Below are 27,753 nucleotides of genomic sequence, written 5' to 3'. Positions count from 1 at the left end.
CTTTTCTAGGTTGTCCTGTGACGGCTACATTCTAATGTGCTTTATATCCTTACAGATTTTTACCTTGTGTGCAGAAGAGGCCGCAGCCCAGGAGCAGACAGGGCAGGTGGAGGAGTGTCTGAAAGTGAATTTGCTCAAAATTAAAGCAGAGATGTGCAAGAAGGTGAGCGGTCCTGCTGCGGCCTTAATGGACACACCGATAAAAGCATCGGCTCTCGTCTTCCAAGGGGAGGGGGAAGGCATCTCAGACTGCAGCATTTTTCTGACTTTGGGAGGCATCTGGAATCAGAACTCTGAGCTCCACAACCTTAAATCTGAGCTCCACAACCTTTTCGGCTTTGCAGATCAGCAAGGAGGGGGGTGGAGAGGAGATTGGTTCTGCGTGAGCGGCAGGCAAACATGCGCATGTGCACCTCCATTTGCATGAGAGGCAGACACACCAGTCGCTCGTGCAAATGTTTGCAGAAGTGGGTTATGCATGCAAGGATGCTCAGCCACTACTTCTGTGGCCTGGTTCCGAATGGCTGTGATATCTCCTTTGGACAACTCCTCAGATGATTCCTCAGAGGCCAGCTCAAGGGAGAATAGCAATAGCATTTAGACTTACATATTGCTTCACAGTGCTTTACAGCCCCTCTCTAAGCTGTTTACAGAGTCAGTATATTGCCCCCATGGAAGGCTGAGTTAACCTGGAGCTGGTCAGGATCGAACTGCCAAATTGCAGGCAGCCGACATTCAAGCAGAAGTAGCCTGCAGTACTGCAGTCTAACCACTGCACCACCGAGGCTCTTAGAATGAGATCATTCCTGGCACATCGGGAATTACTGACCCTGAATTACCGACAGAACAGGCCTTGGCTGGGGAGAGCTTGCAGACCAGTGAAGAGGAGGGGGAGGAGCTGCCTGCCATGGTAGCTCTCAGAGCATGCAGGGTGGAGAAACGGAGGTCTGCCAGATTGCTCGGGAGTAGGTCCCGTCCCTCTTGATGGGATGCACCAGGAGCTATTTAGCATGGCAGGCAGAGGGAGGCGTTGCTGGAAACACCGAGTGTGAGTCACGGATGTGTGTTCATTTGTGTTTCCTGGGACTCTGAATTACTAAAACCCTTGAGCTAACCTGGATGTACTTTTAAGTTTTGCCTGGGGGTTTTATGTTGGTTTATTGGACTTACTGTTTGAGCAGCTTGCTATTTGTAGTATGGACTAATTGGCCATTGCCTGGGGGATGAATCTCACCTTGCTCGTGGCTGGCTTCGGTTGGGGCAGACAAATAAAACACTCTATAAACCACAACTGACAAGTGAGTGTGAGTGAGTGCGGCAGCACAGTGGCTCAAGGCCCAGATTTGGGCTGCGGCCAGGGCATCTTTAGAGATTCCAACTGAGAATTTTATTTTGATTTGCGTCTCCTCCTACCTTTATTCCATCTGGAATGGCCCCCTGACTCCCCTGTTCCCTCTTTAAGGCATTGTTCAGATGCAGCCACAAATTGTCCACTACGACAGCCTTGCAAGGGTTTAATTTTAACTACCAGCTAGTGGTACATCCAGAACCCACCTCCCTGGATGAGCACTGTCTATACTACTATTTCTACCACTATGTCTTCTTCCTCCTCCTCCTCCCCCCCCCCCACAAGCCATTCAGTTTTCATTGGCTTGAGAACAGCTTGCGATCCTATCTGATCATGATCTTTGTGACTGTCTGCTCTCCAGGAGGTGCTGAACATGCTGAAGGAAAGCAAGGCTGACATTTTTGTGGATCCTGTCCTTCATACAGCCTGTGCGCTGGACATCAAACACCACTGTGCCGCCATCACTCCAGGAAGAGGCCGGCGTAAGTTTTGCATTAACTGATCGGTCTGTGGAGTGCTGAGACCGCTAGGCTGTTCTGACCACAAAGTCCATTCACTCCAGATTGTGGCTGCTTACAACCTGGATGCTTTGCACTATGAATATCGATGAAGGACATGGACATTTTTTTTAACCTGCTTCCCAATGTTTTCTGGGGTGGAAAAGTTTCAAATTGCAAGTATCTTGTTTTCAGGCTGTCTGTAAAATGAGTTTTTTAAATTTATTTTGGGGATGGTGATGAAGGAGAAGGAGAGAAAAGTTGGCTCGGAAGATACTTAGTGCCTCATGCACTAAGCCAGGGGTGTCAAACTCGTGGGCAGGACACGCCCACCCCCGGTTTAGCAAAGGGGGGAAAGTGGCAATACGTCACATGACGACACCCGTGCACAAGGGGAGCCTCCTTCCTGGAGATTCTGTCCTGTTCATGGTTTGCAGTGGGCAGGGCCTTCCCTGGCCCTATCGAGGGAGCCCCGCCTCTTGTGATAGTGTTTCCTTCATTCTGCAGAGATGTCCTGCCTCATGGAGGCTCTGGAGGACAAGCGGGTACGGCTACAGCCAGAATGCAAAAAACGCCTTAATGACCGAATCGAAATGTGGAGCTTTGCTGCAAAGGTGAGTGAAGAGGCACTTCACGTCTTTCTTAAATGGGAAGCGGAGAGTCCTTGGTGTGCTTGGAAATGAGGCGGAAATTAAGGGGAGGTAAAGTGGTCTCACCCCCAGACAGGTTGTCCTTGACTTAGACTACAGTTAGGACCAGAATTTCCATTACTAAGCAAGGCTTAGTAATTAAGACGCCACTCAGTTAAGTGAGTGGTGTCTGATTTTAAAACCTTTTCTTGTTAAGCAAATCCACTGTGGTTCTTAAGTGAATCCTGTGGTTGTTAAGCGAATCCGGCTTCCCCCATTGACTGACTGTTTGGAAACTGGCTGGAAAGGTTGCAGATGATAATTTTACATGAACCTGGGATGTTGGAAAGGCATGTCGGTTGAGAGGGCATGAATTTCGAGCTGAATGCAACAAAATTTCATTTTAATGTATGCTGATTAGTGTACATTTAAAGTGACAATAAAATGCCATTCTATTCTATTCTATTCTATTCTATTCTATTCTATTCTATTCTATTCTATTCTATTCTATTCTATTCTATTCCCTTCCCATTCCCATTCCCATTCCCATTCCCATTCCATTCTCTCTCATACCCGTACCCTTATCTCATTTCTATTCTGTTCGTGATCTGGACCTCGCCTATGCTTTGCGTGGAAAAGAACCCCACTGGCTTGGTTTATTAAAGAGGAAATACTTTCATGGAAAATTGATTTGAAGGCACATTAGGATGTGTCACTACGAAGTGGGATGGTAATAAAGTTAGGGATTGATCTATAAGCAACTATAGTAGGGTTTATCCAGCTTCAACTTTGAAGAAAGTTCTACTACAAAGTTTTGTGGAACTTTACCTTGGATGCATTTAAAGAAGTGTATCTTAACCGTGACAACATGCCGGTTGGAGAATTCTGGAAGTTGAAGTCTGCACATCTCGTGCAAGTTGCCAAGGTTGAGAAACACTGATTTAAAGGCATCAAAGATTAACAGAATTTTTGACCTTAAAAAAGTGGTTTCCATCCTTAGATACATCTGGAAAGTTTTAAGAAAGGTACAGTAATCATTTCCCAGAGCAAACTGGGGATCTCCGAAATGTATTTGGGCACCTTCTAACTCTCTGGCTGTGAGCTTCATGGTTGTTAAGATCCTGCGTTGCACCTTCTAACCAGACTGATACTTAAGAGATTTCTACAGAATTTGCCCAGGTGAAATTAGCCTTTTATTAGCATAACTTCATTGGAACAGACGATTGTTTGTCTTCTGGGTTGCCAACCCAAGTCCACCTGTCTTGGTTGGGTTGGTGTGTCTTTCCCTGGACTTGATAGCTGACGGCTCCTTTCCCTCTTGCCAGGTGGCCCCGGCAGAAGGCTTTTCAGACCTTGCCATGCAAGTGGTGACATCTCCATCCAAGAACTACATCCTGTCGGTGATCAGTGCAGGCATCTGTGTCCTGTTCCTGATTGGTCTGATGTGCGGGCGTATCACTAAGCGAGTGACACGAGAACTGAAGGACAGGTAGAGACGACCTTGGTCATCGGAGGGAAGGAGGAGGAAGGCCTGCCCAATTTGTACAGTCTTCTCTGTATAGTCTCCCTCCCCACCTCGCTCTCCTTCAGACAATACAAGCCAATTAGAACAGCAGCAGCAGCAGCAGCAGATCGTATCGGCTGGGTCTCCCATCCTGTCCAGCAGCTTTGTTACCCCATCGTTAGCCACGGTTGTTTGCCTGCCTGTAGACAAAGCTCTTTCTTTTCCTTTTTTCCCCCCCTTTCTCGTACTGTTGAACTACCTTCTTCACATGCTCCAAACCAAACTGACAAACCGCAGCCCGGGAGGTTTTTAAAGTCAACCTTTTAAAGATCCGTTCTTGGCATAATTTTTGGGGCAGTGTGTCTCGGTGAGGAAATATTTGCGCCCTGAGTTTAGGCAGGACAGGACTTGAAAGGATGGGACATTTACCCACCACTCACCACCACCGACCCTGGTTTGGATATCCAGTTTGCCAATGAACCAGCATCTTCAGCTCATAATCTGTCAGCAAAATGGTCTCAGAGGAATATCATCTCCACCAGTTCTCCTCTTTCTGTCACAAGGTTCTGTTTGTGTGTGTTTTTCCTTTCCTTTCCTTAACTGGTTTGTTCCTCAGTTTCCGCCAACAGGCAAAAGCCGTTCATTTTCTCCGTTGTCTTTGGGATTAATAAAATATCGACCACAAGAAACAAAGTCCAGTGGTTTTATAGGTTCCCCTTGCAAAGCTACGTTCTACCCCAGTGGAAGCTGTAGGATGAGCCAAGTGAGGGTGCGAAGCTGCATAGCAAATAGGTATCTCGGAAAGTTACCCTGAAGATTTGGGCCCCCAAAGGAGGAGGGCCATTGCTGGGGTGATGATTAGCAGGTGACCACCTCCCCGATATGCAGATCCGGCATTAATCAGAAGGGGAGCTGGGTTCATGCTCTGTCAGGCTTGGGAAGTAGGAAAGGAGCACCTTCTGGACTCGGTTCCTAAGCAAGGATGGATTGGTGGGGACCGTTTGTCTGTTATTTGAAAGGAAGTGGTAACTTTTCTGCAGCAGCAGCACTGTGGATAGCCCTCCTGGTCTGAACCTGGATGCTACCCTTGACCTTACTGGGGTGTAAAAGAAGCTGCACATGGGACAGTCTTTTAACCTGCTAGCCATAGGTCTCTGCCTGCGTCTGCTGGGGCTGAATCTTGCATTTGGGTGTTCTGGCCAGTGCAACGCTTAATTGCTCGGCCCTCTCCATTTCCCTGGCATGTTTCAGCTCATACCAGTATTGCACTTGCTAGACAGATTCTACCTTTTTAGAATTTTTCTTTTTTTTTTTACATTTAACTTCCCAAAAGTGGAGGGTGTTTCTGTCAAGGGACCAGGTGGGCAGAGTGTCTGGGCAAGCTGTCGCTTGTAACAGTACTGTGAATATTTGCTGCTGCTCTGAAGTGTTGGTGAATGGTGTTTCTACAAAGAAAGACTTCATACTGGAAAATGAGCAATGGGGTATCTGGTTTTGCTTCCCTAGAGATGGCGGTTTGGTGTGTTTTATTTTTTAAGTGACTACTGATTCTTTTTTTCTTCTTGCTATCCTGAAAGGTTCTTGGATCACAGTTCTTTTTGTGTTCCCCATGGATCTCCTAGAGCAGGGGTGGGGAAGTGTGGTCAGCCAAGCACCAGGCTGGCTCAGGAATTCTGGGAGTTGAAGTCCACAAGTCATAAAAGGGCCACACTTCTCCACCCCTGTTCTAGAAGATGGGACTGGTAAAAGACACACGATACAAGAGCCCAGGGGATGCTGCAGATGTCTTTTCTCCGCTGCAGGATCTCAAAACAACTCCAGTATTTTGTCAGACAGTGGTTTCCTCTTAGAGACATTAGCCATGACCTTGAGATGTGTGATTCTGGCACAAAATTGGATACATGATAGGCCAGAATTAAGAACCGCGGAAGGGGAGAAGGCAGTAGGGCATTGAAGCTCTGTGGAGAGGCTGTCTGTGGATTATGGACTTACAGAGCACATAAAGAGGCTAAACTGTTGATAGAAAGCAAGGAAGGGTTCCAGTCTCATTCAGAGTTGTACAGTTGGGCAAGATGCCAGCAAGACACCTGGATGGGTCTTGGCTGTCTTGCCGCATTTGCTGATGAAGGTGAAAGTTTCTGTGCACCCCTCCCCCCAGTCATTTTAACTACTGTGTCTTAGAAAATTACACAACATGCACAATTTTTTTATTTTTGCTTCCCCTCAGCTAACTGTAGTTGCCTTTACCTGCATTTCCACTGTTGTGTTGAGGATAAGGAATGATCCTACTGCAGAGAGAGAAGACAGGGCACTGAAAAAGGGGCTTCCTAACCAGTGGTACTGAGATAGCTTGCCCAGTCTGCCCCAAGGGCTTAGGAGGCCTTGCTGTGGAGAGGCTGGACGGGCTCCAATGTTGCTGCAGTCCCCATGCTCCCTTCCCAGGACTTTCTGCAGGGAGTTCCCCGGCTGCCTCTTCCGTTTTACTTTTCAACCTCAGAAACAGATCCGTAGAGAGGAACGGAGCGGAGATCAGGCTCCATTTCCACTCAGGCTGTGTCACACCAGATTAATTATGCTTAATTAGATTAATTAATTCAAGGAAGGCGGAGAAGGCAGTGCTGAGTTTTGCCAGTCTGCCGGTTTGAATGGTTTAAAACCCTCCTTAGCTGGGAGCCAAAAGACTCCTTCCTCCTGCTACTTCCATATAGTTGTGTTTTGTGCTTTGCGACCGTTTGCAGAAGGAGACAGGTTGGTCCCAGAGGGCTCCTCTGCCTAAACTTCTTTTCCAGGATCCAATCTGCGTCCGTCACCGGGACCAGAAGTTTTGTCTTCTGAGTTTTCGGACTCACGCTGGAGCCCATCTTCAGGGAACTTCTCTGTGTGAAGAAGTTCCCCGAGGATGGGCTTCCAGCACGACTTCGAAAGCTCAGAAGACAAAACCTCTGGTCCCGGTGACCGACCCAGATTGGATACTGGAACATTATCCTGGGACATGTACCTTTGGCCTTCTTTCCTCTGCTGCATTTCAGAAAGAGAGCTGGATCTGGAAGAAACAGCTTCCGACAGGCTGCCCTCCTTGTCTCAGTGAGAGAAAATTAAGGCAGAGTAAAGAGCATCAGGTGTCCCCATGCTGGAAGGCTAAGGAGGACAGAAGACCCTACCTTCTGCAAAGCGGGTGGGAAGGGGCTGTGTATTGAACCTAACCATGTTTTGGACCAAGCATTATAGTTATTTGTGAGGAAAGATACCTGGTGAAAGGGTATCCGGAGTTTCCTGAATTGGCACCAAGAGGCATTTCCCCTGCAAGGCAGCCCAGAACCAATTAATATTTTTGATGCTCACGGTTTTGATTTTGTTTTCATTGCAGATCCAAATATTGGATTTTAAACGAACACCCACCCCACACCCACACACCAAACAACTTGGAATGGCATAGCTAGGTTATGTCAGTGCCCTTCTTGCAGCTTTGAAAAGCAGCCATTGGAGACATGGTAAAGGATTTTAAAAAATAACAACACAAAACAGCAAATGTTGGCTGATCTTGGGTTCTTTTTAAAAATGTAATATTGATTTTTTTTTTGTAAATTGTTTTTTTTTTCCTTATCTATGTACAAATTCTTGGCCATTCTTTGTTTTTACATGTTCATGCTGTGTAATTTTGAATTGTTAACTGAAATACTGAACATAATGTGCATTTTTCTGTACAGATGAAACGGATGAATTTAATAAAAAAGAGTCTGCAGGTTTTATGCTTTTTGCTGTTTTTGTCTCAGCTGCCTTTCATGATCAATCACCCATCTGAGTTCTGCTACTTTTCAAGATTATTTAATGGCGATTGGTGTCTCCGGACTTTGCCCTTAGTATTTTTGAATTTCTCAAAGGACTCCCTGATCTTCCTTATCTTACTGAGGAACCAGGGGGATCAGTTCTTTATGAACAGATGCCCCAGATCAGGGGGTCTCCATCCTTGGCAACTTTAAGCCTGGCGGACTTCAACTCCCAGAATTCCCCAGCCAGCAAAACAAATTATGGGCCACACAGCAAAGGCTTGAAAACAATCTCAGCTGGAGGGTGCTGGGTGAGATGTTTTATTTATTTTGGAAAATTTATATAGCCGCCTACACAATCATGGCAACTCTAGGTGGCTTACAGAAAATAAAAACACAATTGTTGTGACTCTGCCCCCCAAGCCTGTTCTCATGGAGAAGGATGACTCGGAGAGTGAGGGAGAGGAGCCGACAAGGCTCCCTCTCCAGGTCCCTCCTTCCTGGCAACATCTCAAGTGCCAGCGGAAGGCCAGGAAGAAGGCATGTCAGAGCCCCCACAGATAGAAGACAAGGAGGATCAATCCTGGATTGATCCTAGGCAGCGTCGGCAAGAGAGGCGTGCACAGCAGAGGAAGAGGTGTGGCAGGCCCAGAGAGTGCTGAGTCACTGAGCCACACCCCACAAGGGATAAAAGTGGGTGGGGTTGCCATCTGGCCCTTGTGACGGACAAAAGCTACTAAGTATGAACTGCATCGTGTGAGCTTCAGACAGTTTTTGGATTTAAGGCTTGGACTTTCGTGAGTAACTCTTGACCATTCTTTAGACTCCTGGTTGCTCTGGCAACGGACTGTAAACATGCTGACTCTTGATAAGAACTTGGCAGGCACTTGGGGAATAGCTGCCAGAACTTCCCTCCGCCAAAGGAAACCAGGCCAACTTGTAAATAAATTGCTGGCAGACGTCCTTCAGCACATGTGTGTTCTTCGGTGAGGGGGGTGGACAGAACAACAATGTAGAAGAAATAAAATAATAAAATAACCCCCACTTGGCAACAATACACACTCAAACCGGCCATTTGATGGGCTCCATCTCACTCTGGTTTCCTAGGCCCACTGGCAAAACCACATCTTCAGGGCCTTCTGAAAGAGGGCCAGAGTGGGGACCAGTCTAATTTCAGGAGGGATGATGTTCCAGAGGAAGGCAGCCACCACAGAGAAGGCCCTTCTGGGTCTCGTCAGTTGGAACTCCTTAGGGCGGGGGTCTCCAACCTTGGTCCCTTTAAGACTTGTGGACTTCAACTCCCAGTCCCTTAGCCAGCAAAGCTGGCTGAGGAACTCTGGGAGTTGAAGTCCACAAGTCTTAAAGGGACCAAGGTTGGAGACCCCTGCCTTAGGGGATGGAACGTGCAACATTCCTTACCACCCTGCTCTAGTGTATCAGGTGAATGTGAGTGGCAAGAGACGGTCCCTCAGATAACCTGGTCCCAAGCTATGAAGGGCTTTAAAGGTGACAACCAGCACCTTGAATTGCACCCAGAAGCAAGCGACAACCAATGCAGCTCCCGTAGGCCTACACAAAACCATGTGGGCCGCTGCATTTTGAACCAGCTGGAGCTTCTGTATGCTTTTCGAGGGAAGCCCCATATATAATGCATTGCAATAGTCAAGACAGGAGGTGACTAGGGCATGAGTGACTTGCGTGTTAAGAAATCTGAGTCTTCAAATTCTTGCCAGAGGACCCAGGCAGTAACACAGAGGACATGGGCAATGGGAACGTTTTCCTTCCCCAACTCCCATTCCTGGTGTGACTGAGCACAGGTTGATTGTGCTTTGGGGTCCCCTCTTCCCTCCATCAGAGGAGAAGCACCTGAGGCTGGATCAGGCCAACATCCATTTGCACCCGGGTTCTGGGTCTCACAGTAATTGGCCAAACAGCTCAACGCCAGCTGTTCTTCATTGCTTGGCTACCCATCAATAGATGGATTCAGAGCAGCCAACAGCAGGTGGCTAGACATCTCTGGCAACTGATTTTCTTCTGAGGTTTTGTTCAGCCCATCTTTAAAACTCAATGGTGATTGTCTCCATCCCTGGCTACTCAGGTTCTGTGGCTGATCTTTGCCATAACCTTTTGACTGAGCTGTAGGTTAACTCTCCTAGCACATCCTTGTGTGGTGGGTAGATCTTTTAAGTCCATCTTGACTGGGTGACGAGGAGAGCAATCCCTGCAGGATTTTGCCACTTTTTTTCAGAAGTGATTTGTTGCTTCATTCCGAGTGCCAAGTATCACTGGTCTAAAGTCATGCAGCTGGCTTCATGCTTAAAGCAGGACTAGAACTCACAGCCACCTGCTTTCTAGTCAAACACACTCCACCATTACAGAAAACAGGCTTAGTTTGAACTGCTGATGGCTACGAGTCCTTGCAGATTTCTTGGCAACCTTTTTAGAAATGGCTTTGCCAATGCTCCTTCCTAAGGCTGAGAGAGAAGGCTTGGCCCAGCTGGCCTCATGCAAATTATGGTCTCTAGCCTGGTGCCTTAACCATGACAACAAACTGATTCTTGTGCTTCAGTCCTGACTCCTAGTGACTACATGGAGGAATTCCTGCAGTTCTCTTGGCAGTTTTTTGAAGCACTTTGTCTTCTTCCTGTAGCTGAGGGACCGGCCTTAGGTCACCCAACTGGCTCTGTGTCCAAGGAACGACTAGAACCAGGGGTGAAATCTAAAAATTTTCCCTACCGGTTCTGTGGGCGTGGCTTGGTGGTCAGGTGACTGAATGGGCATGGTCAATAATAATAAATAATAAAAATAATAAAGTATACAAAGCTTGGGAGGCACCGGTCTACCTTCTTTAAAAATAGAGGCCCCAGTCTACCAAGTGCCTTTTACTGAGAGGACCCGGTCTACCAAATGCCTTTTTTTGGCAGGCACCGATCTACCTTCTTTAAAAATAGAGGCACCGGTCTACTCGGCAGTCATTTAAGGCCGTTTGCAGCTATATCACCACCGAGTGCTTCAGGGACAGAGAAGAGGAACAGCGAGGCGTGGGGGGGGCAGGGATTTTTGCTACCAGTTCTCCGAACTACCTGCCCCCCATTGCTACTGGATCGTGCGATCCGGTCTGAACCGGGAGCATTTCACCCCTGACTAGAACCCCTCTCCCTGCTTCTGGTCCAGCACTTTCACCTCTAGATCAGATCGCGTCTCACGCTTTGAGTTTTGCTTGATTCCTAGTGACCTGTATGGTTCAAGTTCTAGGCAGCATATGCCAATGAAGACTGAATCAACCAGGCCAAATGCATTTTAAAAAGCTAAATCATGGAAACGAGTACGAAAGTACAACAATCTGAAACGTTTTGCTTCCCATCTAGGAAGCTTCATCAGTCAATAAAAGAAAAAATTAGGTGGGGAGTCAAGAGAATCAATCCCTGCCACACCAATTGACCCCCAAATGCATTGCAATATGCCAGTGAAGACTCCATCATCCGGGCCAACAGCACCTACGGATTTTGGCATGCAACTCTCAGTTCTGGCTCTACACTTAGTGCAATTCACTGGACTTCTAATCGAACCAGATCTTAAAAGGATCGTTTCTATTTGGAGGTTTGAATGCTGGCAGGTCTGACAAAAGGATTCTCCACAACTGTTGCCCCCAGTTGCCCCTGCCATTGCAGCCTCGGGGCAAGATCGAGATTCAAGTAAGAGGCGCCCATCGGGTTTATGCAAAAAGACGAACGGGCAGCAACCTTTTCTGCTTCTTCTTGGCAACTCATCAAACAGTAGAATAGAAATATTATTATTATTATTATTATTATTATTATTATTATTATTATTATTATTATTATTAATTAATTAAATTTTTATACCGCCCTTCTCCCGAAGGACTCAGGGTGGTGTACAGCCAAGGATAAAAAACAAAATATATACAATTAAGATAACAATTAAAACAAAGCAAATTATAAAGGCTGATAGTTAAAAATTAGATTTAAAATTTTTAAATAGTAAGAAAACCCAATTAAAATCCAACACTAATAGAAATAGAAATAGAAGAACCGAAGAGAAGAACAGAATGGAACAGAATAGTCCTAATGTTCCCTTTATTTGTATTGATTTTATGTATTCAATTCATGTTTATACATATACATATACATATACATATACATATACATATACATATACATATACATATATATATATATATATATAGGTCTTTGGTTGTTCGGGTTTTCTCCCGTGTAAAATTGGAAGTGTCTTGGCGACGTTTCGACGAAGTCTCATTCGTCATCTTCAGGCTTCAGCTTCGTGCTTCTGGGAGCAGTGTGTGATCGCAGCTGTTTCTTCCTTTTAACTGCTAGTGGGGGTTTGAACTGATTGGGTGGGAGCTTGGCTGTGCTCTGATTGGATGGGGGTTTTTCTGTGCTCTGATTGGCTGGGGGTGTGTCCTGTGTTGGTGGGGGCTTGGTTGTGCTCAGTCTAGTCTGTGCTGCAGGGGGATTTGAGCTGGTGAGCTGCATTGCCGTTGTTTGGCTTCGTGGTCGTGCTACATCTTCATAGTGGGTGTCAGTCTGCTGCATGTATGGATTGGAGGGGTTTGAAATGGCTAATGTTGCAGCTGCGGTCTGGCTTCTGGTCCTTGGTGTTTTTAAAGTCAATATCATGTCTGGTGACTTTAAAAATATCCACCATCCTAAGAAACCCCAAAGACAAAATTGACTTAGAAAATCAAGGAGTATATGAAATCCCATGCACCGCCTGCCCCACCACATACATCGGACAAACCAACAGAAGAATAAGTGCACGCATTGAAGAACACAAGAACTCAGTCAAAAAAGAGGAACCAACTTCTTCCCTGATCCAACACCTTTAAAGTCACAGGTCATGATATTGACTTTAAAAAGACCAGAACTATCGCCAAAACTGAACACTTTAACAGCAGAATAATCAGACAAGTCATTGAGATAGAAAAACGCCCACACAGCATGAACAAACGAGATGATACCTCCCGCCTACCAGCCATTTGGAAACCCGCCCTTATTGACAAACGAGTCCCTAACACGAGGAATGACACCAGACCCACACTCACGAGGTCCACACAGGATGTCAGCACCGCACATCCACCGAGAAAGCAGAGCCAAACCACACTGATCATGAAGCACGACCAAGGACCAGAAGCCAGACCGCAGCTGCAACATTAGCCATTTCAAACCCCTTGATCCATACATGCAGCAGATCGACACCCACTATGAAGATGTAGCACGACCACGAAGCCAAACAACGGCAATGCAGCTCACCAGCTCAAATCCCCCTGCAACACAGACTAAACTGAGCACAACCAAGCCCCCACCCAAACAGGACACACCCCCAGCCAATCAGAGCACAAAAAAAGCCCCATCCAATCAGAGCACAGCCAAGCTCCCACCCTATCAATTCAAACCCCCACTAGCAGTTAAAAGGAAGAAACAGCTGCGATCACACATTGCTCCCAGAAGCATGAAGCTGAAGCCTGAAGATGACGAATGAGACTTCGTCGAAACGTCGCCAAGACACTTCCAATTTTACACGGGAGAAAACTCAAACAACATATGTACATACATACATACATATGTATGTATATATACATTTATATATATAAAATCTAATCATACTTGACAAATCAAATAAATAGAACAGAACAGCAGGAAGGGACCTTAGAGGTCTTCTAGTCCAGCCCCCTGCTCCAGCAGGAGGACCTAGACCAGGGGTCTCCAACCTTGGCAACTTGAAGACTTGTGGACTTCAACTCCCAGAATTCCCCAGACAGCTTTGCTGGCTGAGGAATTCTGGGAGTTGGAGTCCACAAGTCTTCAAGTTGCAGACCTCTGATCTAGACCATTTCAGATAAATGACTGTCTAGTCTCTTCTTAATTTGGCTCCGGTTCTTGCCAAGTAGGCGCGGCAGCGTACGTTGCATTTGACACGATCCTCCGGCGGCGCTAAAAAAGCCGATTAAAAACTGGTCCAACTTCCACCAGCCTCCAAGCAAACCGACATACAACGGGAAGAGTGCGCAAGCGCACTACCAAGGTTTCCCCGGCGCTCTTCGTGGCTGGTCGCGTTGGCTCGACCAAAGTGCGTCTGCGCCTGCGCCCACTCTTTTACGCTTTTTTTCCCGCCCCCTCCTCTCGCCCCCAGCGCCGATTGGCTGCAGCCCGACGGGTTGCGCCACTGGCAGCCGCGCGACCTTGTCGCACGCGGGGCTGGCCGTAAAGCGCGGGCGGAAAAAACAAACAAACCACACAGGGGAAAGGTCGCGCGCCTGTTCTGCGCCCGCCCCAGGTCGACGATACCTGTGGGGGCGGGGCCGAGTATGCAGATGACCCGCCGCGGGGCGGGGCCGATGATGCAAATTAAAGCCTCCAGGCAGCGCGTCCAGGTGAGCGCCGCGCCGGAGGCCATCCAGGTGGGTCCTTGGCGGCCGGGCTGGGCACGGGGGACGTTCAGGCGGCCCCGAGAGGAAACCCGGCCGGGGGGAGGGGGGGGTGTAACCGCGTCGCCCTTACCTGCCTTGCACTCCGAAGGGTAGGAGCGGCGCTCCCCCTCCCCACTTGCAGCCTTTATAACCCGGAGGCCCCCCCCGACCCCCCCTCCTCCCCGGCTATGGGAAAGGCTTCTCGGCATGGGGGGGGGGGGTTGAGAAAAATGCCTTTGCTTGGTGGGTTGGGGGAGGACATTGCCCCCCCTTCCTCACCTAGGCTCAAGAACCACAGGTGGACCCCCTCCTCCATCTCTTTCCTTTGCTCCTCAACGACCCCTCTTGGGAGGGGTGGGGCTCAGAGAGCAATTTGAGACCCCCTCCCCAATAGGATAGCACCCCTGGGGTTAGTTGGCCTTACAAACCTGCCAGGCAGGTAGATAGCCCCGCCCCCCCAAGTTTCTTACTGGGTTTGTCTATTAAATTTGTATGCCACTCGTCCCATTGTTGGTCTAGGTCAGGGGTTTCCAACCTTGGCAACTTGAAGACTTGTGGACTCCAACTTGCAGAATTCCTCAGCCAGCAAATTCTGGGAGTTGAAGTCCACAAGTCTTCAAGTTGCCAAGGTTGGAGACTCCTGCTCTAGGTGGCTTATCAAATGATATATAAGGTAAGGCAGGTAGTCCTCGACTTACAACAGTTCATTTAGTGACGGTTCGAAGTTACAACAGCATTGAAAGAAGTGACTTGGGACCGTTTGTCGCCCTTATGACCGCTGCAGCATCCCCCAAGGTCGGGATCAAACTCTAGACAAGGGACTCAGATTTATGACGATGGCAGTATCACGTGATCGGCTTTTGCAAACTTCCGACCAGCAAAGGCAACGGGGAAGCCGGATTCACTGAACAACCGAGTTACTAACTGAACAAGTGTAGTGATTCATTTAATAACAGTGGCAAGGAAGTTCGCAAAATGGGGCAAAATTCACTTAGCAAATGTCTCACTTTTGGTCTCAGTTGTGGTCGTAAACCAAGGACCTACCTGAAGAAAATGGACCAAATTAGTGGAAAATCTCACAAAGAGATCATGGCTGAATTTGCATCTGGTTTCTTGGATTCAAATCCACCATGCAAATCTGTACAGAACAATAAAAATTAAGAAAGATTAAATAAAGACTGAAAAGTAAGAAGACGGATGACATAGAGCGGGTGGCTGGGATCTTATCTCCATCCTATCAGTCAGTCCCAGCAGAGAGCATCCCATTGGGGCCCTGAGGCAGCTGGCAGAGCCAGGATTTAAAGGTCTTCCAGCAGGCCAGGAGTGTGGGGACCCCACCCCACCACCCGTAGGAGAAGAGTTCAAAGAGCCACAACAGGAGAAGGGCTCTTCTCCTGGACTCCACCAGCCGAAATTCTTTGGCAGAAGAGCTCCAAGTACATCTCTTTACTGGGCTGAGTTGGACCAGCTTGGGCTGAGATGGCTCCTCCAGGGAACCAGATCTCTTTGATCAAGCACAAACAGAAGGGGGAAAGATAACCTCATGCTGAAGAGAATTGTAATGATACTGTGGGAAAAGAAAAACAGGTTCTGATTTTGAAAAAAAAATGGAAGAAGAATGTTTCAGATATGAAAACTGGCTGGGTGACCTTGGGACAGTCTCTCTCAGCCCAACTCACTTCGTAATGTCCTTGTGGGAAAATAGGCAAGTGGATTAGCAATGTTTTCCACCATATATATGTATATATTTTAAAAAGCAGGATAAAAAAATAATCATTATAAAAAAATATCCAGGGGCTTAACCATAGCAGTTATTTATATCATATCCTGGGTATTTCAAACAATAGAAATAATTCTATTTCTTTTGTTTGATTGTATCCAGTTATTGGAGACTCCCTGGATAAGTCCCTGCAGTTTTCTTGGCAAGGTTTTGCAGAAGTGGTTTGTCATTGCCTCCTTCCTAGGGCTGAGAGAAAGCGACTGGCCCAAGATCCTCCAACTTGCCTTGTACCGAAGATGAGACTAGGACTCGTGGTCTCCCAGTTTCTAGCCTGATGCTGAATTTGCTCTCCAGTTATAAATTACCATGCAATAAATAAAACCTTTGAGGATTTTTATAGAGATTTGCCTTCTCTTCCATTTATTGCCACATTGTGAGTCTTTTCTAGGAGATGACTTTTGTACTTAGGGGCAAGGTGTGACTAAGTCAGTGCTTCCCTGTGGCATTAAATGTGCGTTTGACATTCAGTGGGTAAATTGTTTTTACCCATGGAATTGTGCCAAAGCACAGGGAGATAAGACAGGTGGCATTTCTTCTCTGGCATATTGGCTGGATTCACACTAGATCAAACTAACATGGTTTTTGATGGGTTGCAGGTTAAATTCACCTGGGTCTGTTTGCATCACATTAAGTTGTATAATACATACTTGTACATGTTGTATGATTGCTTAACTGGACTTGGGATCAAGTATATTATGTAAATGTATCTATATGAGGCTGAAAGAGAAGAGGTTCAGCCATTGAACTTGACCAAACTTGCATATCCTTCAATCTGAGGGGCTTCCATCGTTCCACCAATATCCCAGGTGGAAGAAGCGAGTGGGGATTATTGTACTTGCAGAAGGCATTTTTGTAGTGCTCATATTCTTTATTTGGGTGGAATTATATGGTTTGTCCCAACATTTCCTATTGATTTTTTAAAAAGTGTGCAATGTTTTTGTTTCAATTTGTGGCTTCCAAATACTAAAAGTAATAAAAATGGCTTCTGATGAACTATCACTACAGTCATTTTCCAAAAAGGGCCAGATCTGTACTCAAACTTTTACAAGTTCCCACCCATCCAAAAACTTTAGGAACCCTGATTCTCTTCACATTGGAGATGGTGATGCTGATCGATCTCATTGAAGTTGCTCAAATCGTATTCCAAGGATAATGAAAAGCATGTTCTTCTTTTGCAGAGCTAGCAGCAGCTGTGAAGATTTATCTGTGCGTCTTTGGAGAACGACTAACCGTCAGCATGATGTTTCTCCAACGACTATTAGACCTCCAGTGGCAAAGAATGACTCTGACGTGGGGGAGGCTGTGTGGCTCCCGGTGCAGTAGCAGCAATGGAGCTGAATCTCACTTGATGCCCCTGCCAACACAAGCACAAGTGGTTATCTGTGGTGGTGGAATCATGGGCACCTCGGTGGCATATCATCTCTCCAAGCTAGGATGGAAGGACATTGTCTTACTGGAGCAGGGCAGGTAAAGGATTATGTTTTTTGAGAATGTCACCAACTCTGTCCAATCATAACTTCCCTGGTCTTCCTCCTCTCAAACCACCCACAATTTGTTCTGAAATGAATCTTCATTTATCCTCTATAAATAATCAGATTTTCTCACTCTGCCTTTTTTTGCACTGGCTGCTTCTTTTCTATAAAGTGTGCCTTCATTGAGCCCTTTTTTGGGAGTAAAAGAAATGGAAGTGAGCTGGTCATAGAGCAAGAAGAACTGAGGGCAGGTGGACCAAGGCGATCATAGAATGAATCAAAAGCATCCACAAAAGAGACCTAAAACAAGATGGAGAGATGACATCAGCAAGTATCCCAGGCCCAATTGGCAAAAGAAAGCTCAGGTCCGTCTGGGTTGCAAACCTGTGGAAGAGGCCTCCATCCTGCAGTGGATAGACAGTGGATACAATGAATGAATGAATGAATGAATGAATGAATGAATGAATTGATCCCCTGTTCCAGGGGTGTCAAACTCAAGGCCCACGGGATGCTTAAATTTGGCCCGTGAGGCCAGCCTGGAAATAGCAAAGGACTGGCCCTCAGTGCCTCTGGCAGCCAAAATGGCGCACCGGGGGGGGGCCTCTCGCAGTCCCCCCCGCACCCCATTTTCTGCGTGTATGGCCTCCACCATTTTGCTGGCCAAAACAGGGCGGGGGGTGGGTGGGCGCATGGTCGTCCAGGCAGAAAAAGGGACATGGAGGGGGCTTGCATGGGCCCCCTGTGCCCTGTTTTGGCTGGCACAGTGCTGCAGGAGGTGTCTGTCCTGTCTCTTCCCTCCCCCCCGCCCCCCCTCAGTTGGCCTGCGGAGGAGGACAACTATGCTGATCTGGCCCTCGAAGAAATCCAGTTTGACAACCCTGCCCTATTTGTTCTGGACCGCATCTCTGCTTGTTTTACCATAAAGGTGGTCCTTAGCTTATGACGGTAATAGAGCCCAGAATTTCTATCATATGTCATAAGGGCGGTAAGTCGAGGCACCCATATCATCAACCCTTTCTGTGGCCATCACAACTTATGACCGTGATGAGCAGACTCCATTATGGTTGTAATTCAAGGACTACCTGTACGTATAACTTGCAGTTGAGCTTGTTCTCTTCTCCCTCTTGGGATCTGGAGTTTCTCTTCAGCTCTCTGGCTTTTCTCTTTCAGGCTGGCAGCCGGTTCCACTCGGTTCTGCGCAGGCATCGTAAGCACAGTGCAGCATTTGTCCATTGAGCTGAAGATGGCTGATTACTCAAGGAAGCTCTATCAGCAACTTGAGCAAGAGACAGGTGTGAAAACTGGTAAGAACCGGAGCTATCAGTTTGGGGAAAGAAGATATCCTGCATTTACTTTGTTGGCACCCTCCAACTGCATCAGGAGTAGGCAGTAGACTAGAGTAGAACAGAATAGAACAGAATAGACTAGAAAAGATCTTGGAGACTTTCTACTCCAGCCCCCCTGCCCAATCAGGAGACCCTGCCTACACCATGTCAGACAAGTGGCTGTCCAGTCTCTTCTTAAAAACCTCCAGTGATGAAGTGCCCATGATTTCTGGAGGCAAGCAGTTCCACTGATGAATTGTCCTCACTGTCAGGAAATTTCTCCTTAGTTCTAGGTTGCTTCTCTCTTTGATCAGTTTCCATCCATTGTTTCTTCTCCTGCCTTCAGGTGCTTTGGAGAATAAGTTGACCCCGTCTTCTTTCCGGCAGCCCCTCAAATACTGGAATTCTGCTATCACGTCACCCCTAATTCTTCTTTTCTTTAGACTAGCCAAACCCTTAATGACCATTAGAGCAACCTCGTGGTCCTGTGATCAAAATTCAGATGCTTGGCAATTGACTCATGACAGTTGCACTGTCTTGGGATCACGTGATCCCCCTTTTGCCACCTTCTGACAAGCAAAGTCAATGGGGAAGCCACTTGACAGCCGGGTTATTGACTTATCAACTGCAGTGATTCACTTAACAAACATGGCAAGAGAAGTCGTAAAGCGGTCAAAACTCACTTAACAAATGTCTCACTTAGTAACAGAAATTTTGGGCTCAGTTGTGGTTGTAAGTCGAGGACTGCCTGTATAACAATGGTGTGGTTTAAACTTGCTTAATTTCATGGCTGTGGAGAGATTGGAAGTCTGGATTCGCTTGTCCAAGCTCTTCCCTCTAACGCAGGGTTCCCCAACTGTGGCAATTTCCATATTGACCAACGCCCAGAATTCCACAACCAGCATAGCCATTGCAGGGAATTCTGGGAGTTGATGTCCACTCACCTTCAATTCGCCAAGGTTTTCTTTTATGTACACTGAGAGCATCTGCACCAAGACAAATTCCTTGTGTGTCCAGTCACACTTGGCCAATAAATTCTATTCTATTCTATTCTATTCTATTCTATTCTATTCTATTCTATTCTATTCTATTCTATTCTATTCTATTCTTTTCTACTCTACTCTACTCTACTCTACTCTACTCTACTCTACTCTACTCTACTCTACTCTACTCTACTCTACTCTACTCTACACTACACTACACTACACTACACTACACTACACTCCTATTCTATTCTGTTCTGTTCTGTTCTGTTCTGTTCTGTTCTGTTCTGTTCTAAAAGGTTGGGAAATCTTGCTCTTAACACCTGCTTCCTTCCGTTATTCTCCCATCCAAGAATCCAAGTAATGCAGAAAATGGGACTGAATGGAGGCTGAGAATGGGCTATATTTTTGGTTCCAGGTTACATGAGGACGGGCTCCATCTCACTAGCTCAGACCCAAGACCGGCTGATCTCGCTGAAGCGCATAGCCTCACGACTCAAGTAAGCTGGCGCATATGCGCGTCTAGTGGGGCGGCACCAGCCTGGGTGGAACAAGTGTAACGGTTCCTCTGTGTCTCCGGCAGAATCATGGGTATTCCCTGCGAGCTTATCCCGCCAAAGAAGGTGGCCCAGCTCCACCCCTTTATCAACATCCACGACCTGGTGGGGGCCCTGCATGTGCCCGAGGACGCCATCATATCATCTGCTGATGTGACCCTCGCTTTGGCCAATGCTGCTGCGGCAAACGGTATGATCCAGCTTCCCCAGTGTCCTGCCGGGACTTCCTTTCTCACGGGGTGGGCACTGCTTGGGAGGGAGTGTGTGGAGTGATGTTCCAAACCCACAAGGATAGATTCCCCTCCAGCTTTCCTTTAAGACATTGTGTTGTGGCCCCTCCAGCAGCCGAATCAGAGGAGGAGGAGGGGGCGTGGGAGTCAGGGTCAGCATCAAGGCAACCTGAGAGCTCCGAGGGGGAAGAGGGAGTGGAGCTGGCAGAGAGAGAGAGAGAGAGAGAGAGAGAGAGAGAGAGACAGAGAGAGACAGAGAGAGAGAGACAGAGAGACAGAGAGAGACAGAGAGAGACAGAGAGAGAGAGAGAGAGACAGAGAGAGACAGAGACAGAGAGAGAGACACAGAGACAGAGACAGAGACAGACAGAGAGAGACAGAGAGAGACAGAGAGAGAGAGAGACAGAGAGACAGAGAGAGAGAGAGAGAGAGAGAGAGAGGCAGAGCCATCAGCCCTCAGATGGAGAGTCAACAGCCCCCAGGTCTGGAGGTGGCTGATGAGGAAGAGGAGGAACAGCTGGGTCCAGTGCCTGATGAATGGATGCACAGAAGGCAGAGGAGAGGAGAGCAGTGGAAATCTATGGGCCGGTCCTTGGGACAGAAGAGCCACTGCTGCTAGCGAAGCCCCACCCAGGGCTGCTGGCGCTCCTAATAAAGGAATCATTGATTTAACTTCAGAGGATTGGTTGTGTTTGGGGAACTGGGTCAGAACACATTGGGTGTATGTTGCTTTGTGAGCATTTTGTGGGAAGCAGGTTCAGTCTGATGGTTATAGAGGAAACTGTTTTAGGCCATATCCTGAAAACCAGGAAGCCTTGGCTGATGGAGAGTAATGTAATTATCATTGCGTCCTGTGCTTTCACCCTAAGCAGGACCAGGTTTTTAGATGGTCTCTCTTGGACAAAGGGCAGAATCTCTTTTCCCTGCTGACTGGAGTGGCACGAAAAAGCCCACCCTTGCATGTCGGGTTGTCCTTGACAGTAGACAGTATTGGGTCTCCAACTCCCAGAAGACCCCAGCCAGCAAGTCTTAAAATTGCCAGGGTTGGAGATCCCCTGGGCAAGAGGTTGTGAGAGTTGAACACTGTTATCTCTGGGGGAACCTCATTGGGAGTAGGTGGCCACCTGTAGGCTTTTAGGAGCCCTCCTTCACCCTTTAGTGACAGCAAAGGACATTGAAATCTTGACATGGTGTGAATGGAAGTTGGCATTGCAGAGGGCTGTCTTTTTCAAAGCAGCGTGTGCTCTTTGTAGTGAGCAAGGGGAGGCCATATCAAGAAGTCCCACAGAATTAGAAGATGTTCTTCGGCCTAGATTGCAAAACAACCCTGGTGGCTTTCTTGGACCCATGGGTGTTTTTTTTTTAAAAAATCCTTAGCTGATTACTCTAAATGCTCTTTGCTTATTTGTGACATAAAATCAGTTACAAACAATGACAGTATCACGTAGATGACGGCTGACATCTCCCCACCACTTTCAAGGGGCCAAAAGTTGAGTCTTTCCCAGCTCAGTGGTGATACAGCCCCCTTGGCCAGACCAGTAACTGTAGTAGACCAAAGAACTCTGTGCCAAGTGGGCCTTCTAGTTGCAGAAATAACAATAGCACTTAGACTTATATACCACTTTACAGTGCTTTACAGCCCTCTCTAAGCGGTTTACAGAGCCAGCCTATTGTCCTCATTTTACCCACCTCAGAAGGATGGAAGGCTGAGGAAGGAGGGAAGAAGGAAGGAGGGAAGAAGGAAGGAGGGAAGAAGGAAGGGGCCTCTGTGGCTCAGACTGCTAATGCAGTCTGTTATTAACAGCAGCTGCTTGCAATTACTGCAGGTTCTAGTCCCACCAGGCCCAAGGTTGACTCAGCCTTCCATCCTTTATAAGGTAGGTAAAATGAGGACCCAGATTGTTGGGGGCAATAAAAGTTGACTTTGTATATAATATGCAAATGGATGAAGACTATTGCTTAACACAGTGTAAGCCGCCCTGAGTCTTCGGAGAAGGGTGGGATATAAATTCAAATTTAAAAAAAAAAAGGAATGGAGGAAGGGAAGGAAGGAAGGAAGAGCAGTAGCACTTAGACTTTTATAATGCTTCATGGTGCTTTGCAGCCCTCTCTAAACTGATTTACAGAGTCAGAATATTTGCCCCCAACAATCTGGGTCCTCATTTTACTGACCTCAGAAGGATGGGAGGCTGAGTCAACTCTGAACCGGTCAGGATCGAATTGCCAAACTGCTGGCAACCAGCAGGCAGCTGAGGTAGCCTACAATATTGCACTCTTACCACTGCGCCCCCGTGGCTCTGTGGGGCTCCTACTTGCTGAAAAGCTCTTAAATTCAGGCTTAACTAGCCTCTTTTCAGTAATAGCAATGGTTCTTAGACTTATATACTGCTTCACAGTGTTTTACAACCCTCTCTAAGTGGTTTACAGAGCCAGCATTTTGCCCCTAACAATCTGGGTCTTCATTTTACCCAACTTGGAAAGATGGAAGACTGAGTCCACCTTGAGCCAGTCAGAATCGAACTACTGGCAGTCGGCACAATTAGCCTGTAATACTGCATTCTAAGCTGTGCGTCACCAGGGCTTTACAATTAGCCTGCTTCCATGTTTGCAATTTGTTTCATTGCTACAACTGAATTCCTTAAGTTTCTTTAGTTTTGAATGCCACAAAGGGACTTCTTGCCTGCAGATGCAGTTCTGGATCTGTGATCCGGTCCACAAACTCCCACCTTTGCTTAAGAGCACCAGAACTGCCCTTCTGGATCAGGTCAAAGTTCGCCTTTACTGATTCTGGCAGAATTTGCTCAAGATTTCTGAGCAGGACTTGAGTGTGGCTTCTGCCCACATCTGTGTCAAGGTGTCTTGCTGTGAGATGATCTCCTTCTGAAGGCAGCATTCCGTAGGTCAGACTGGGCTTGTCAAGGAGTGTGAGTGGCCGTGAGATTCTGTTGAGTTGTGTTTCTGCTAAGTTGTGTTCCTTCCAGGGTGGCATTTTGGGTGAGCAGAGTCCAAGAGTTACAGCGAAAGATCAGGCTCTTTGCAGCTTTCCCTTCCAATGGATCACCAGAGATCACCCAACTTCCTCTCCACTGTTGTCTCCCCAGGTGTTCAAATCCACGAACGAACCAGTGTCATCCACGTCTTGGGCCAGAAGGGCTGCGTAACTGGAGTGGAGACAGACAGAGGAATGATTGAGTGCCCATACTTCGTTAACTGTGCTGGGCAGGTGAGATCCTGATTGGACCGTGGGGCTGAAGGGCTTGTGGGCCTGACCATAGCTGGATCCTCTCTTTGGGGGGGTTCTGGGACTGCCTGCCAAAGTAGACTTATTGAGCAGATTTTACGTGGCTGGGCCTTTTGTGCAACAAGCAAGAGGCACTTATTCAAGTTGGCAAGCTGCTCATGTTATTAGATGGGGAATGTAAAATCAAATGAGCTGGAAGGGGCCTTGGAGGTCTTCTAGTCCAGCCCCCTGCTCAAGCAGGAGAACCTGTCCTATACCATCTCAGACAGTCTCTTCTTAAAAACCTCCAGCCATGGAGTGCCCACGATTTCTGGAGGCCAGCTGTTCCACTGGTTATTTGTCCTCACTGTTAGGAAGTTTCTCCTTAATTCCAGGTTGCTTCTCTCTTTGATTAGACTCCGTTGCAGTTGAGCTAAATGGGGTGGCTGGTGGGATGGAGGGCAGGGGACGAGTGGATGGCTCCTTGTTGTAGGCACAGAGCTGCTGGAAGACCAGAAGGGGCTCATGAGAAGGTTCTCGATCTGCTTTTCTCACTGTTCTGTTTGAGTTCTGTGATCCTCACTAATTATGCAGAGCTTGGAATTGTGCTCAGCGAGTGTTAAACCATATTAGCCAATATTTGCTAACCGTTTGTGTGATTCACTAGTTGAAAAACAGGCTATAAAACGAAATAATAAATAACTTGTAGCTTACGTATTTTGCCTCTGGTGACAAGAGGTGTAAAGAACAGATCCTTGCTATTTCTTCCCAGGCAGCTGTTCACATCCATCCACATGTGCTACATATTAGATATATTATCACTGCTGTTTCTTTGGCAACAATAAGAATCCCATTAACTAAATTTCCCCTCTATTAGAGCAAATCCCAGAATTGACCAAAAAGAGTTGATAGATGGCATTAAAGCTGCTTCTTAAAATAACAGTAATTCTAGATTGAACTGGAAAAGTTGTAATCATCATATTCATAGTTCTATTTCTGAATCTACTTGTTCTGCTTGAATTTTTTTGTTTTGAAAAAAATGTTAAAGCAATTAAAATTGATAAATCATCCCAATCTTACTGGTAATTTTTTCCCAGCCCTTACGATGCAGCATAAAAAAATTAATTCACTACTTGTAGCAAAACAGCCTTTCTTTACATCAGTGATATCTAAAAATATGGGAAATAGCACTGTCTGAAAAATTAACACAACATAAAAATAGTTTTCAAGCACTTTGTTTAAAACTTATTTTACTCACATTTCGTTTCTATAGTTTCAGTTTAATGAAAGAAATTCCTGATGGATTAAATGTAAGAGTCCTTTTGGAACAAAATATTGAAAATTAACAGTTGTTTCAATCCTCGAGGTTACAAACCAACTTACATACACTTCTAAATTGTCTGGGTTTTTATTTGTTCCTATAAAATGTGAGGCTTTGGGCTTTGTTTTTTTATTATGGTGTCTTTTATTCCTGCATTGAAACAGTGGGTTGAAATGTTTCTTTCAAACAATGCAGCCCATGTTGAAGAATGAGCCCCATTGAGGTAAAATCAAATCAACCCTTCAATTTCCTTCTTTGCTTTCAGTGGGCTTACGAGCTCGGCCTTTCCAACGAGGAGCCGGTCAGCATCCCGCTGCATGCCTGCGAGCACTTCTACCTTCTGACGCGCCCCCTGAAGGCCCCCCTGGAGAGTAGCACTCCAAGTGAGGAACCTTCTCTTGCGCTGTCTTGCAGGTGCTTGGGCTTTGGCACAATGGCAGGCCGTGGGTGTTTAGTGTGTAGGTGCTTGGCATCCACATGCAAAGCAAAGGTTGGAAGCCCCAGGTGTTCAGGAGCTATCAACTCCAGGGACAGGGGGCTTAGGTACAGGCTGACTGTGTCCCAGTTGGACACTTGGAGCCCCAGAGATTTCTTGTCTGAGTTAAAGGTATCCAACCTTGGTAACTTTTAAGACTTGTGGACTTTAACTCCCAGAATTCCCCAGCCAGTGTGGCTGGCTGGGGAATTCTGGGAGTTGAAGTCCACAAATCTTAAAGTTGCCAAGGTTGGACATCTGTTCTGACCCAGCACCCCAAGGATGACAAGCCCTCTGAAGTTAAATCAATGATTATTAGGAGCGCTGGCAGCCCCGGCAAAAAGTTTCCTTCTCACCGCAGGCTAACAAGTCTGTCTGGCAGGGAGATGAATAGTTCTCTGCCACACCTATTCATCTCCGCCCCCTGCCTTTTATCCCAGAGCAAGGGTGGGGCTTTGCTAGCAGCAGTGGCTCTTCTGTCCCAAGGACCGGCCCATAGATTTCCACTGCTCTCCTCTCCTCTGCCTTCTGCGCATCTGCGTGTCAGGCACTGGACCCAGCTGTTCCTCCTCTTCCTCATCAGCCACCTCCAGACCTGGGGGCTGTTGACTCTCCCTCTGAGGGCTGACGGATGGCCCAGGCTCCGCCTCTGTCTCTCTCTCTCTGCAAGCTCCGTTCCCTCTTCCTCCTCGGAGCTTTCAGGTTGCCTTGATGCTGACCTTGACTCCCACACCTCCTCCTCCTCCTCCTCTGAGTCGGCTGCTAGAAGGGCCGACGGCTGACAGGCCACAACAACATCCCTTAGTTTAAAGGGTATGAACAGGCTTAAAAGGCCTTGACCAAAGACCTAAGGGAGTGAGGCAGCACAGTACTGGGCCTGATTCCATTTAGAGAAGATTCTTAGCTCTCTTGAGGCTTGTTGAAGCTGGCTTTCCAATGTTTCCTGGAGCCGTGGTGGTGCAGTGGTTAGAATGCAATATTAAGGCCGACTCTGCCGACTGCCAACAGTTCAGTCCGTCTCAAGGTTGACTCAGTCTTCCATCCTTCCGAGGTGGGTAAAATGAGGACCCAGATTATTGGGGGCAAGAGGCTGAGAGTGTAAACTGCTTAGAGAGGGCTGGAAAGCACCGTGAAGCAGTATATAAGTGCTATTGGTATTGCTGAGGAATACTTTGGCCGAGTAGCTATAGTTCTGAAGAAGCCCCCAGCTGCTCTGGAGAAGAGCGAAGATAGTCTTTGGGGTGCCCTTTGCTTGTGCTGACACTTGGAAGTGGCCTGCTTGAGCAGAGGGCAGCACCAGAGCATCCCAGGGATCTCACACCTAGATGGGTTCCTGCTGGGGCTCCCTTTGCTAGAGGAGGTCTGGCCGGCAGCCCTTCTTCTCTGCACTCGGCTGCATGAGAAGGAGCCCTCCTTCATTCACCCTTGAGTGACAGCAAAGGACATTGACATCACAACATGGTGGGAATGGAAGTTGGCATTGCAGAGGGCTGTCTTTTCCAAAGCAGCTTTGTGCTCTTCGTAGTGAGCAAGAGGAGGCCATATCAGATGGCCTTGCTGGGTGAAGATTTTTGAAGAGGTTCTTAGGCCCAGATTGCAAAACAACCCTGGTGGCTTTCTTGGATCCATGGGTGTTTTTTTAAAATCCTTAGCTGATTACTCTAAATGCTCTTTGCTTATTTGTGACATAAAATCACTTACGAACCATGACAGTGTCACATAGATGACGGCTGACATCTCCACACCACTTCCAAGGGGCCGAAAGTTGAGTCCTTCCCAGTTCAGTGGTGGTCCAGCCTCCTTGGCCAAAGAACTCTGTGCCAAACGGGCCTTCTAGTTGCATGAGAAGGCAGCCTGGCCCTGGGTGCAGGAATCCTGTGTGCAGTGGGGTCCTTAGCAAGCAAGGAGAGTCCCCCGCCTCTGTGTTCTGGGTTGGTTTTCCCCTCCCCGCCTCCTGTTTTTCTCCCTGGGTTCAAGCCTTTGCTTCTCTCCTCCGCAGCTATTGTGGACCTTGATGGGAGGATCTACATCCGCAGCTGGCAGGGGGGCATCCTCTCTGGTGGCTTTGAAAAGAACCCCAAGCCTATTTTCACCGAGGGCAAGAATCAGCTGGAGATACACAGCTTGCAGGAAGACTGGGATCACTTTGGTAAGGCGGCCAGGCCATTGGTGTACAGCAGAGGAGGGGAACTCTGGCCCC

General features: G+C 47.3%; 2 protein-coding genes across 3 annotated transcripts in view; both read left to right on the top strand.

Moving 5' to 3' along the window:
* Window positions 1-7,724, top strand: part of GLG1 (golgi glycoprotein 1) — a 94,719-nt gene extending 86,995 nt beyond the window's left edge. The window contains exons 23-27 of the mRNA XM_058155618.1: window positions 56-163; window positions 1,710-1,830; window positions 2,353-2,459; window positions 3,800-3,963; window positions 7,346-7,724. Of these exons, the coding sequence (XP_058011601.1) occupies window positions 56-163; window positions 1,710-1,830; window positions 2,353-2,459; window positions 3,800-3,963; window positions 7,346-7,418 (573 nt within the window). The 3' untranslated portion in view covers window positions 7,419-7,724. The remainder of the gene's footprint in view (window positions 1-55; window positions 164-1,709; window positions 1,831-2,352; window positions 2,460-3,799; window positions 3,964-7,345) is intronic.
* A 6,239-nt stretch (window positions 7,725-13,963) lies between these two features.
* The window catches only part of PDPR (pyruvate dehydrogenase phosphatase regulatory subunit), a 40,536-nt gene continuing 26,746 nt past the window's right edge, over window positions 13,964-27,753 (top strand). Inside the window, exons 1-8 of one of the 2 annotated variants that reach the window (XM_058154986.1) lie at window positions 13,964-14,154; window positions 17,149-17,437; window positions 18,613-18,746; window positions 20,169-20,250; window positions 20,334-20,497; window positions 23,639-23,760; window positions 25,344-25,461; window positions 27,553-27,702. In XM_058154986.1, the coding sequence (XP_058010969.1) occupies window positions 17,208-17,437; window positions 18,613-18,746; window positions 20,169-20,250; window positions 20,334-20,497; window positions 23,639-23,760; window positions 25,344-25,461; window positions 27,553-27,702 (1,000 nt within the window). In that variant the 5' untranslated portion in view covers window positions 13,964-14,154; window positions 17,149-17,207. Of the gene's footprint in view, window positions 14,182-17,148; window positions 17,438-18,612; window positions 18,747-20,168; window positions 20,251-20,333; window positions 20,498-23,638; window positions 23,761-25,343; window positions 25,462-27,552; window positions 27,703-27,753 lie in introns of both variants that reach the window. The other variant, XM_058154985.1, reaches the window with a different exon arrangement.

This window comes from Ahaetulla prasina, chromosome 12, assembly GCF_028640845.1.
Source record: "Ahaetulla prasina isolate Xishuangbanna chromosome 12, ASM2864084v1, whole genome shotgun sequence".
NCBI lineage: Eukaryota > Metazoa > Chordata > Lepidosauria > Squamata > Colubridae > Ahaetulla > Ahaetulla prasina.
The sequence above is the reverse complement of the archived record's forward strand: the minus strand, read 5'-3'. Positions and strand labels throughout refer to the sequence as shown.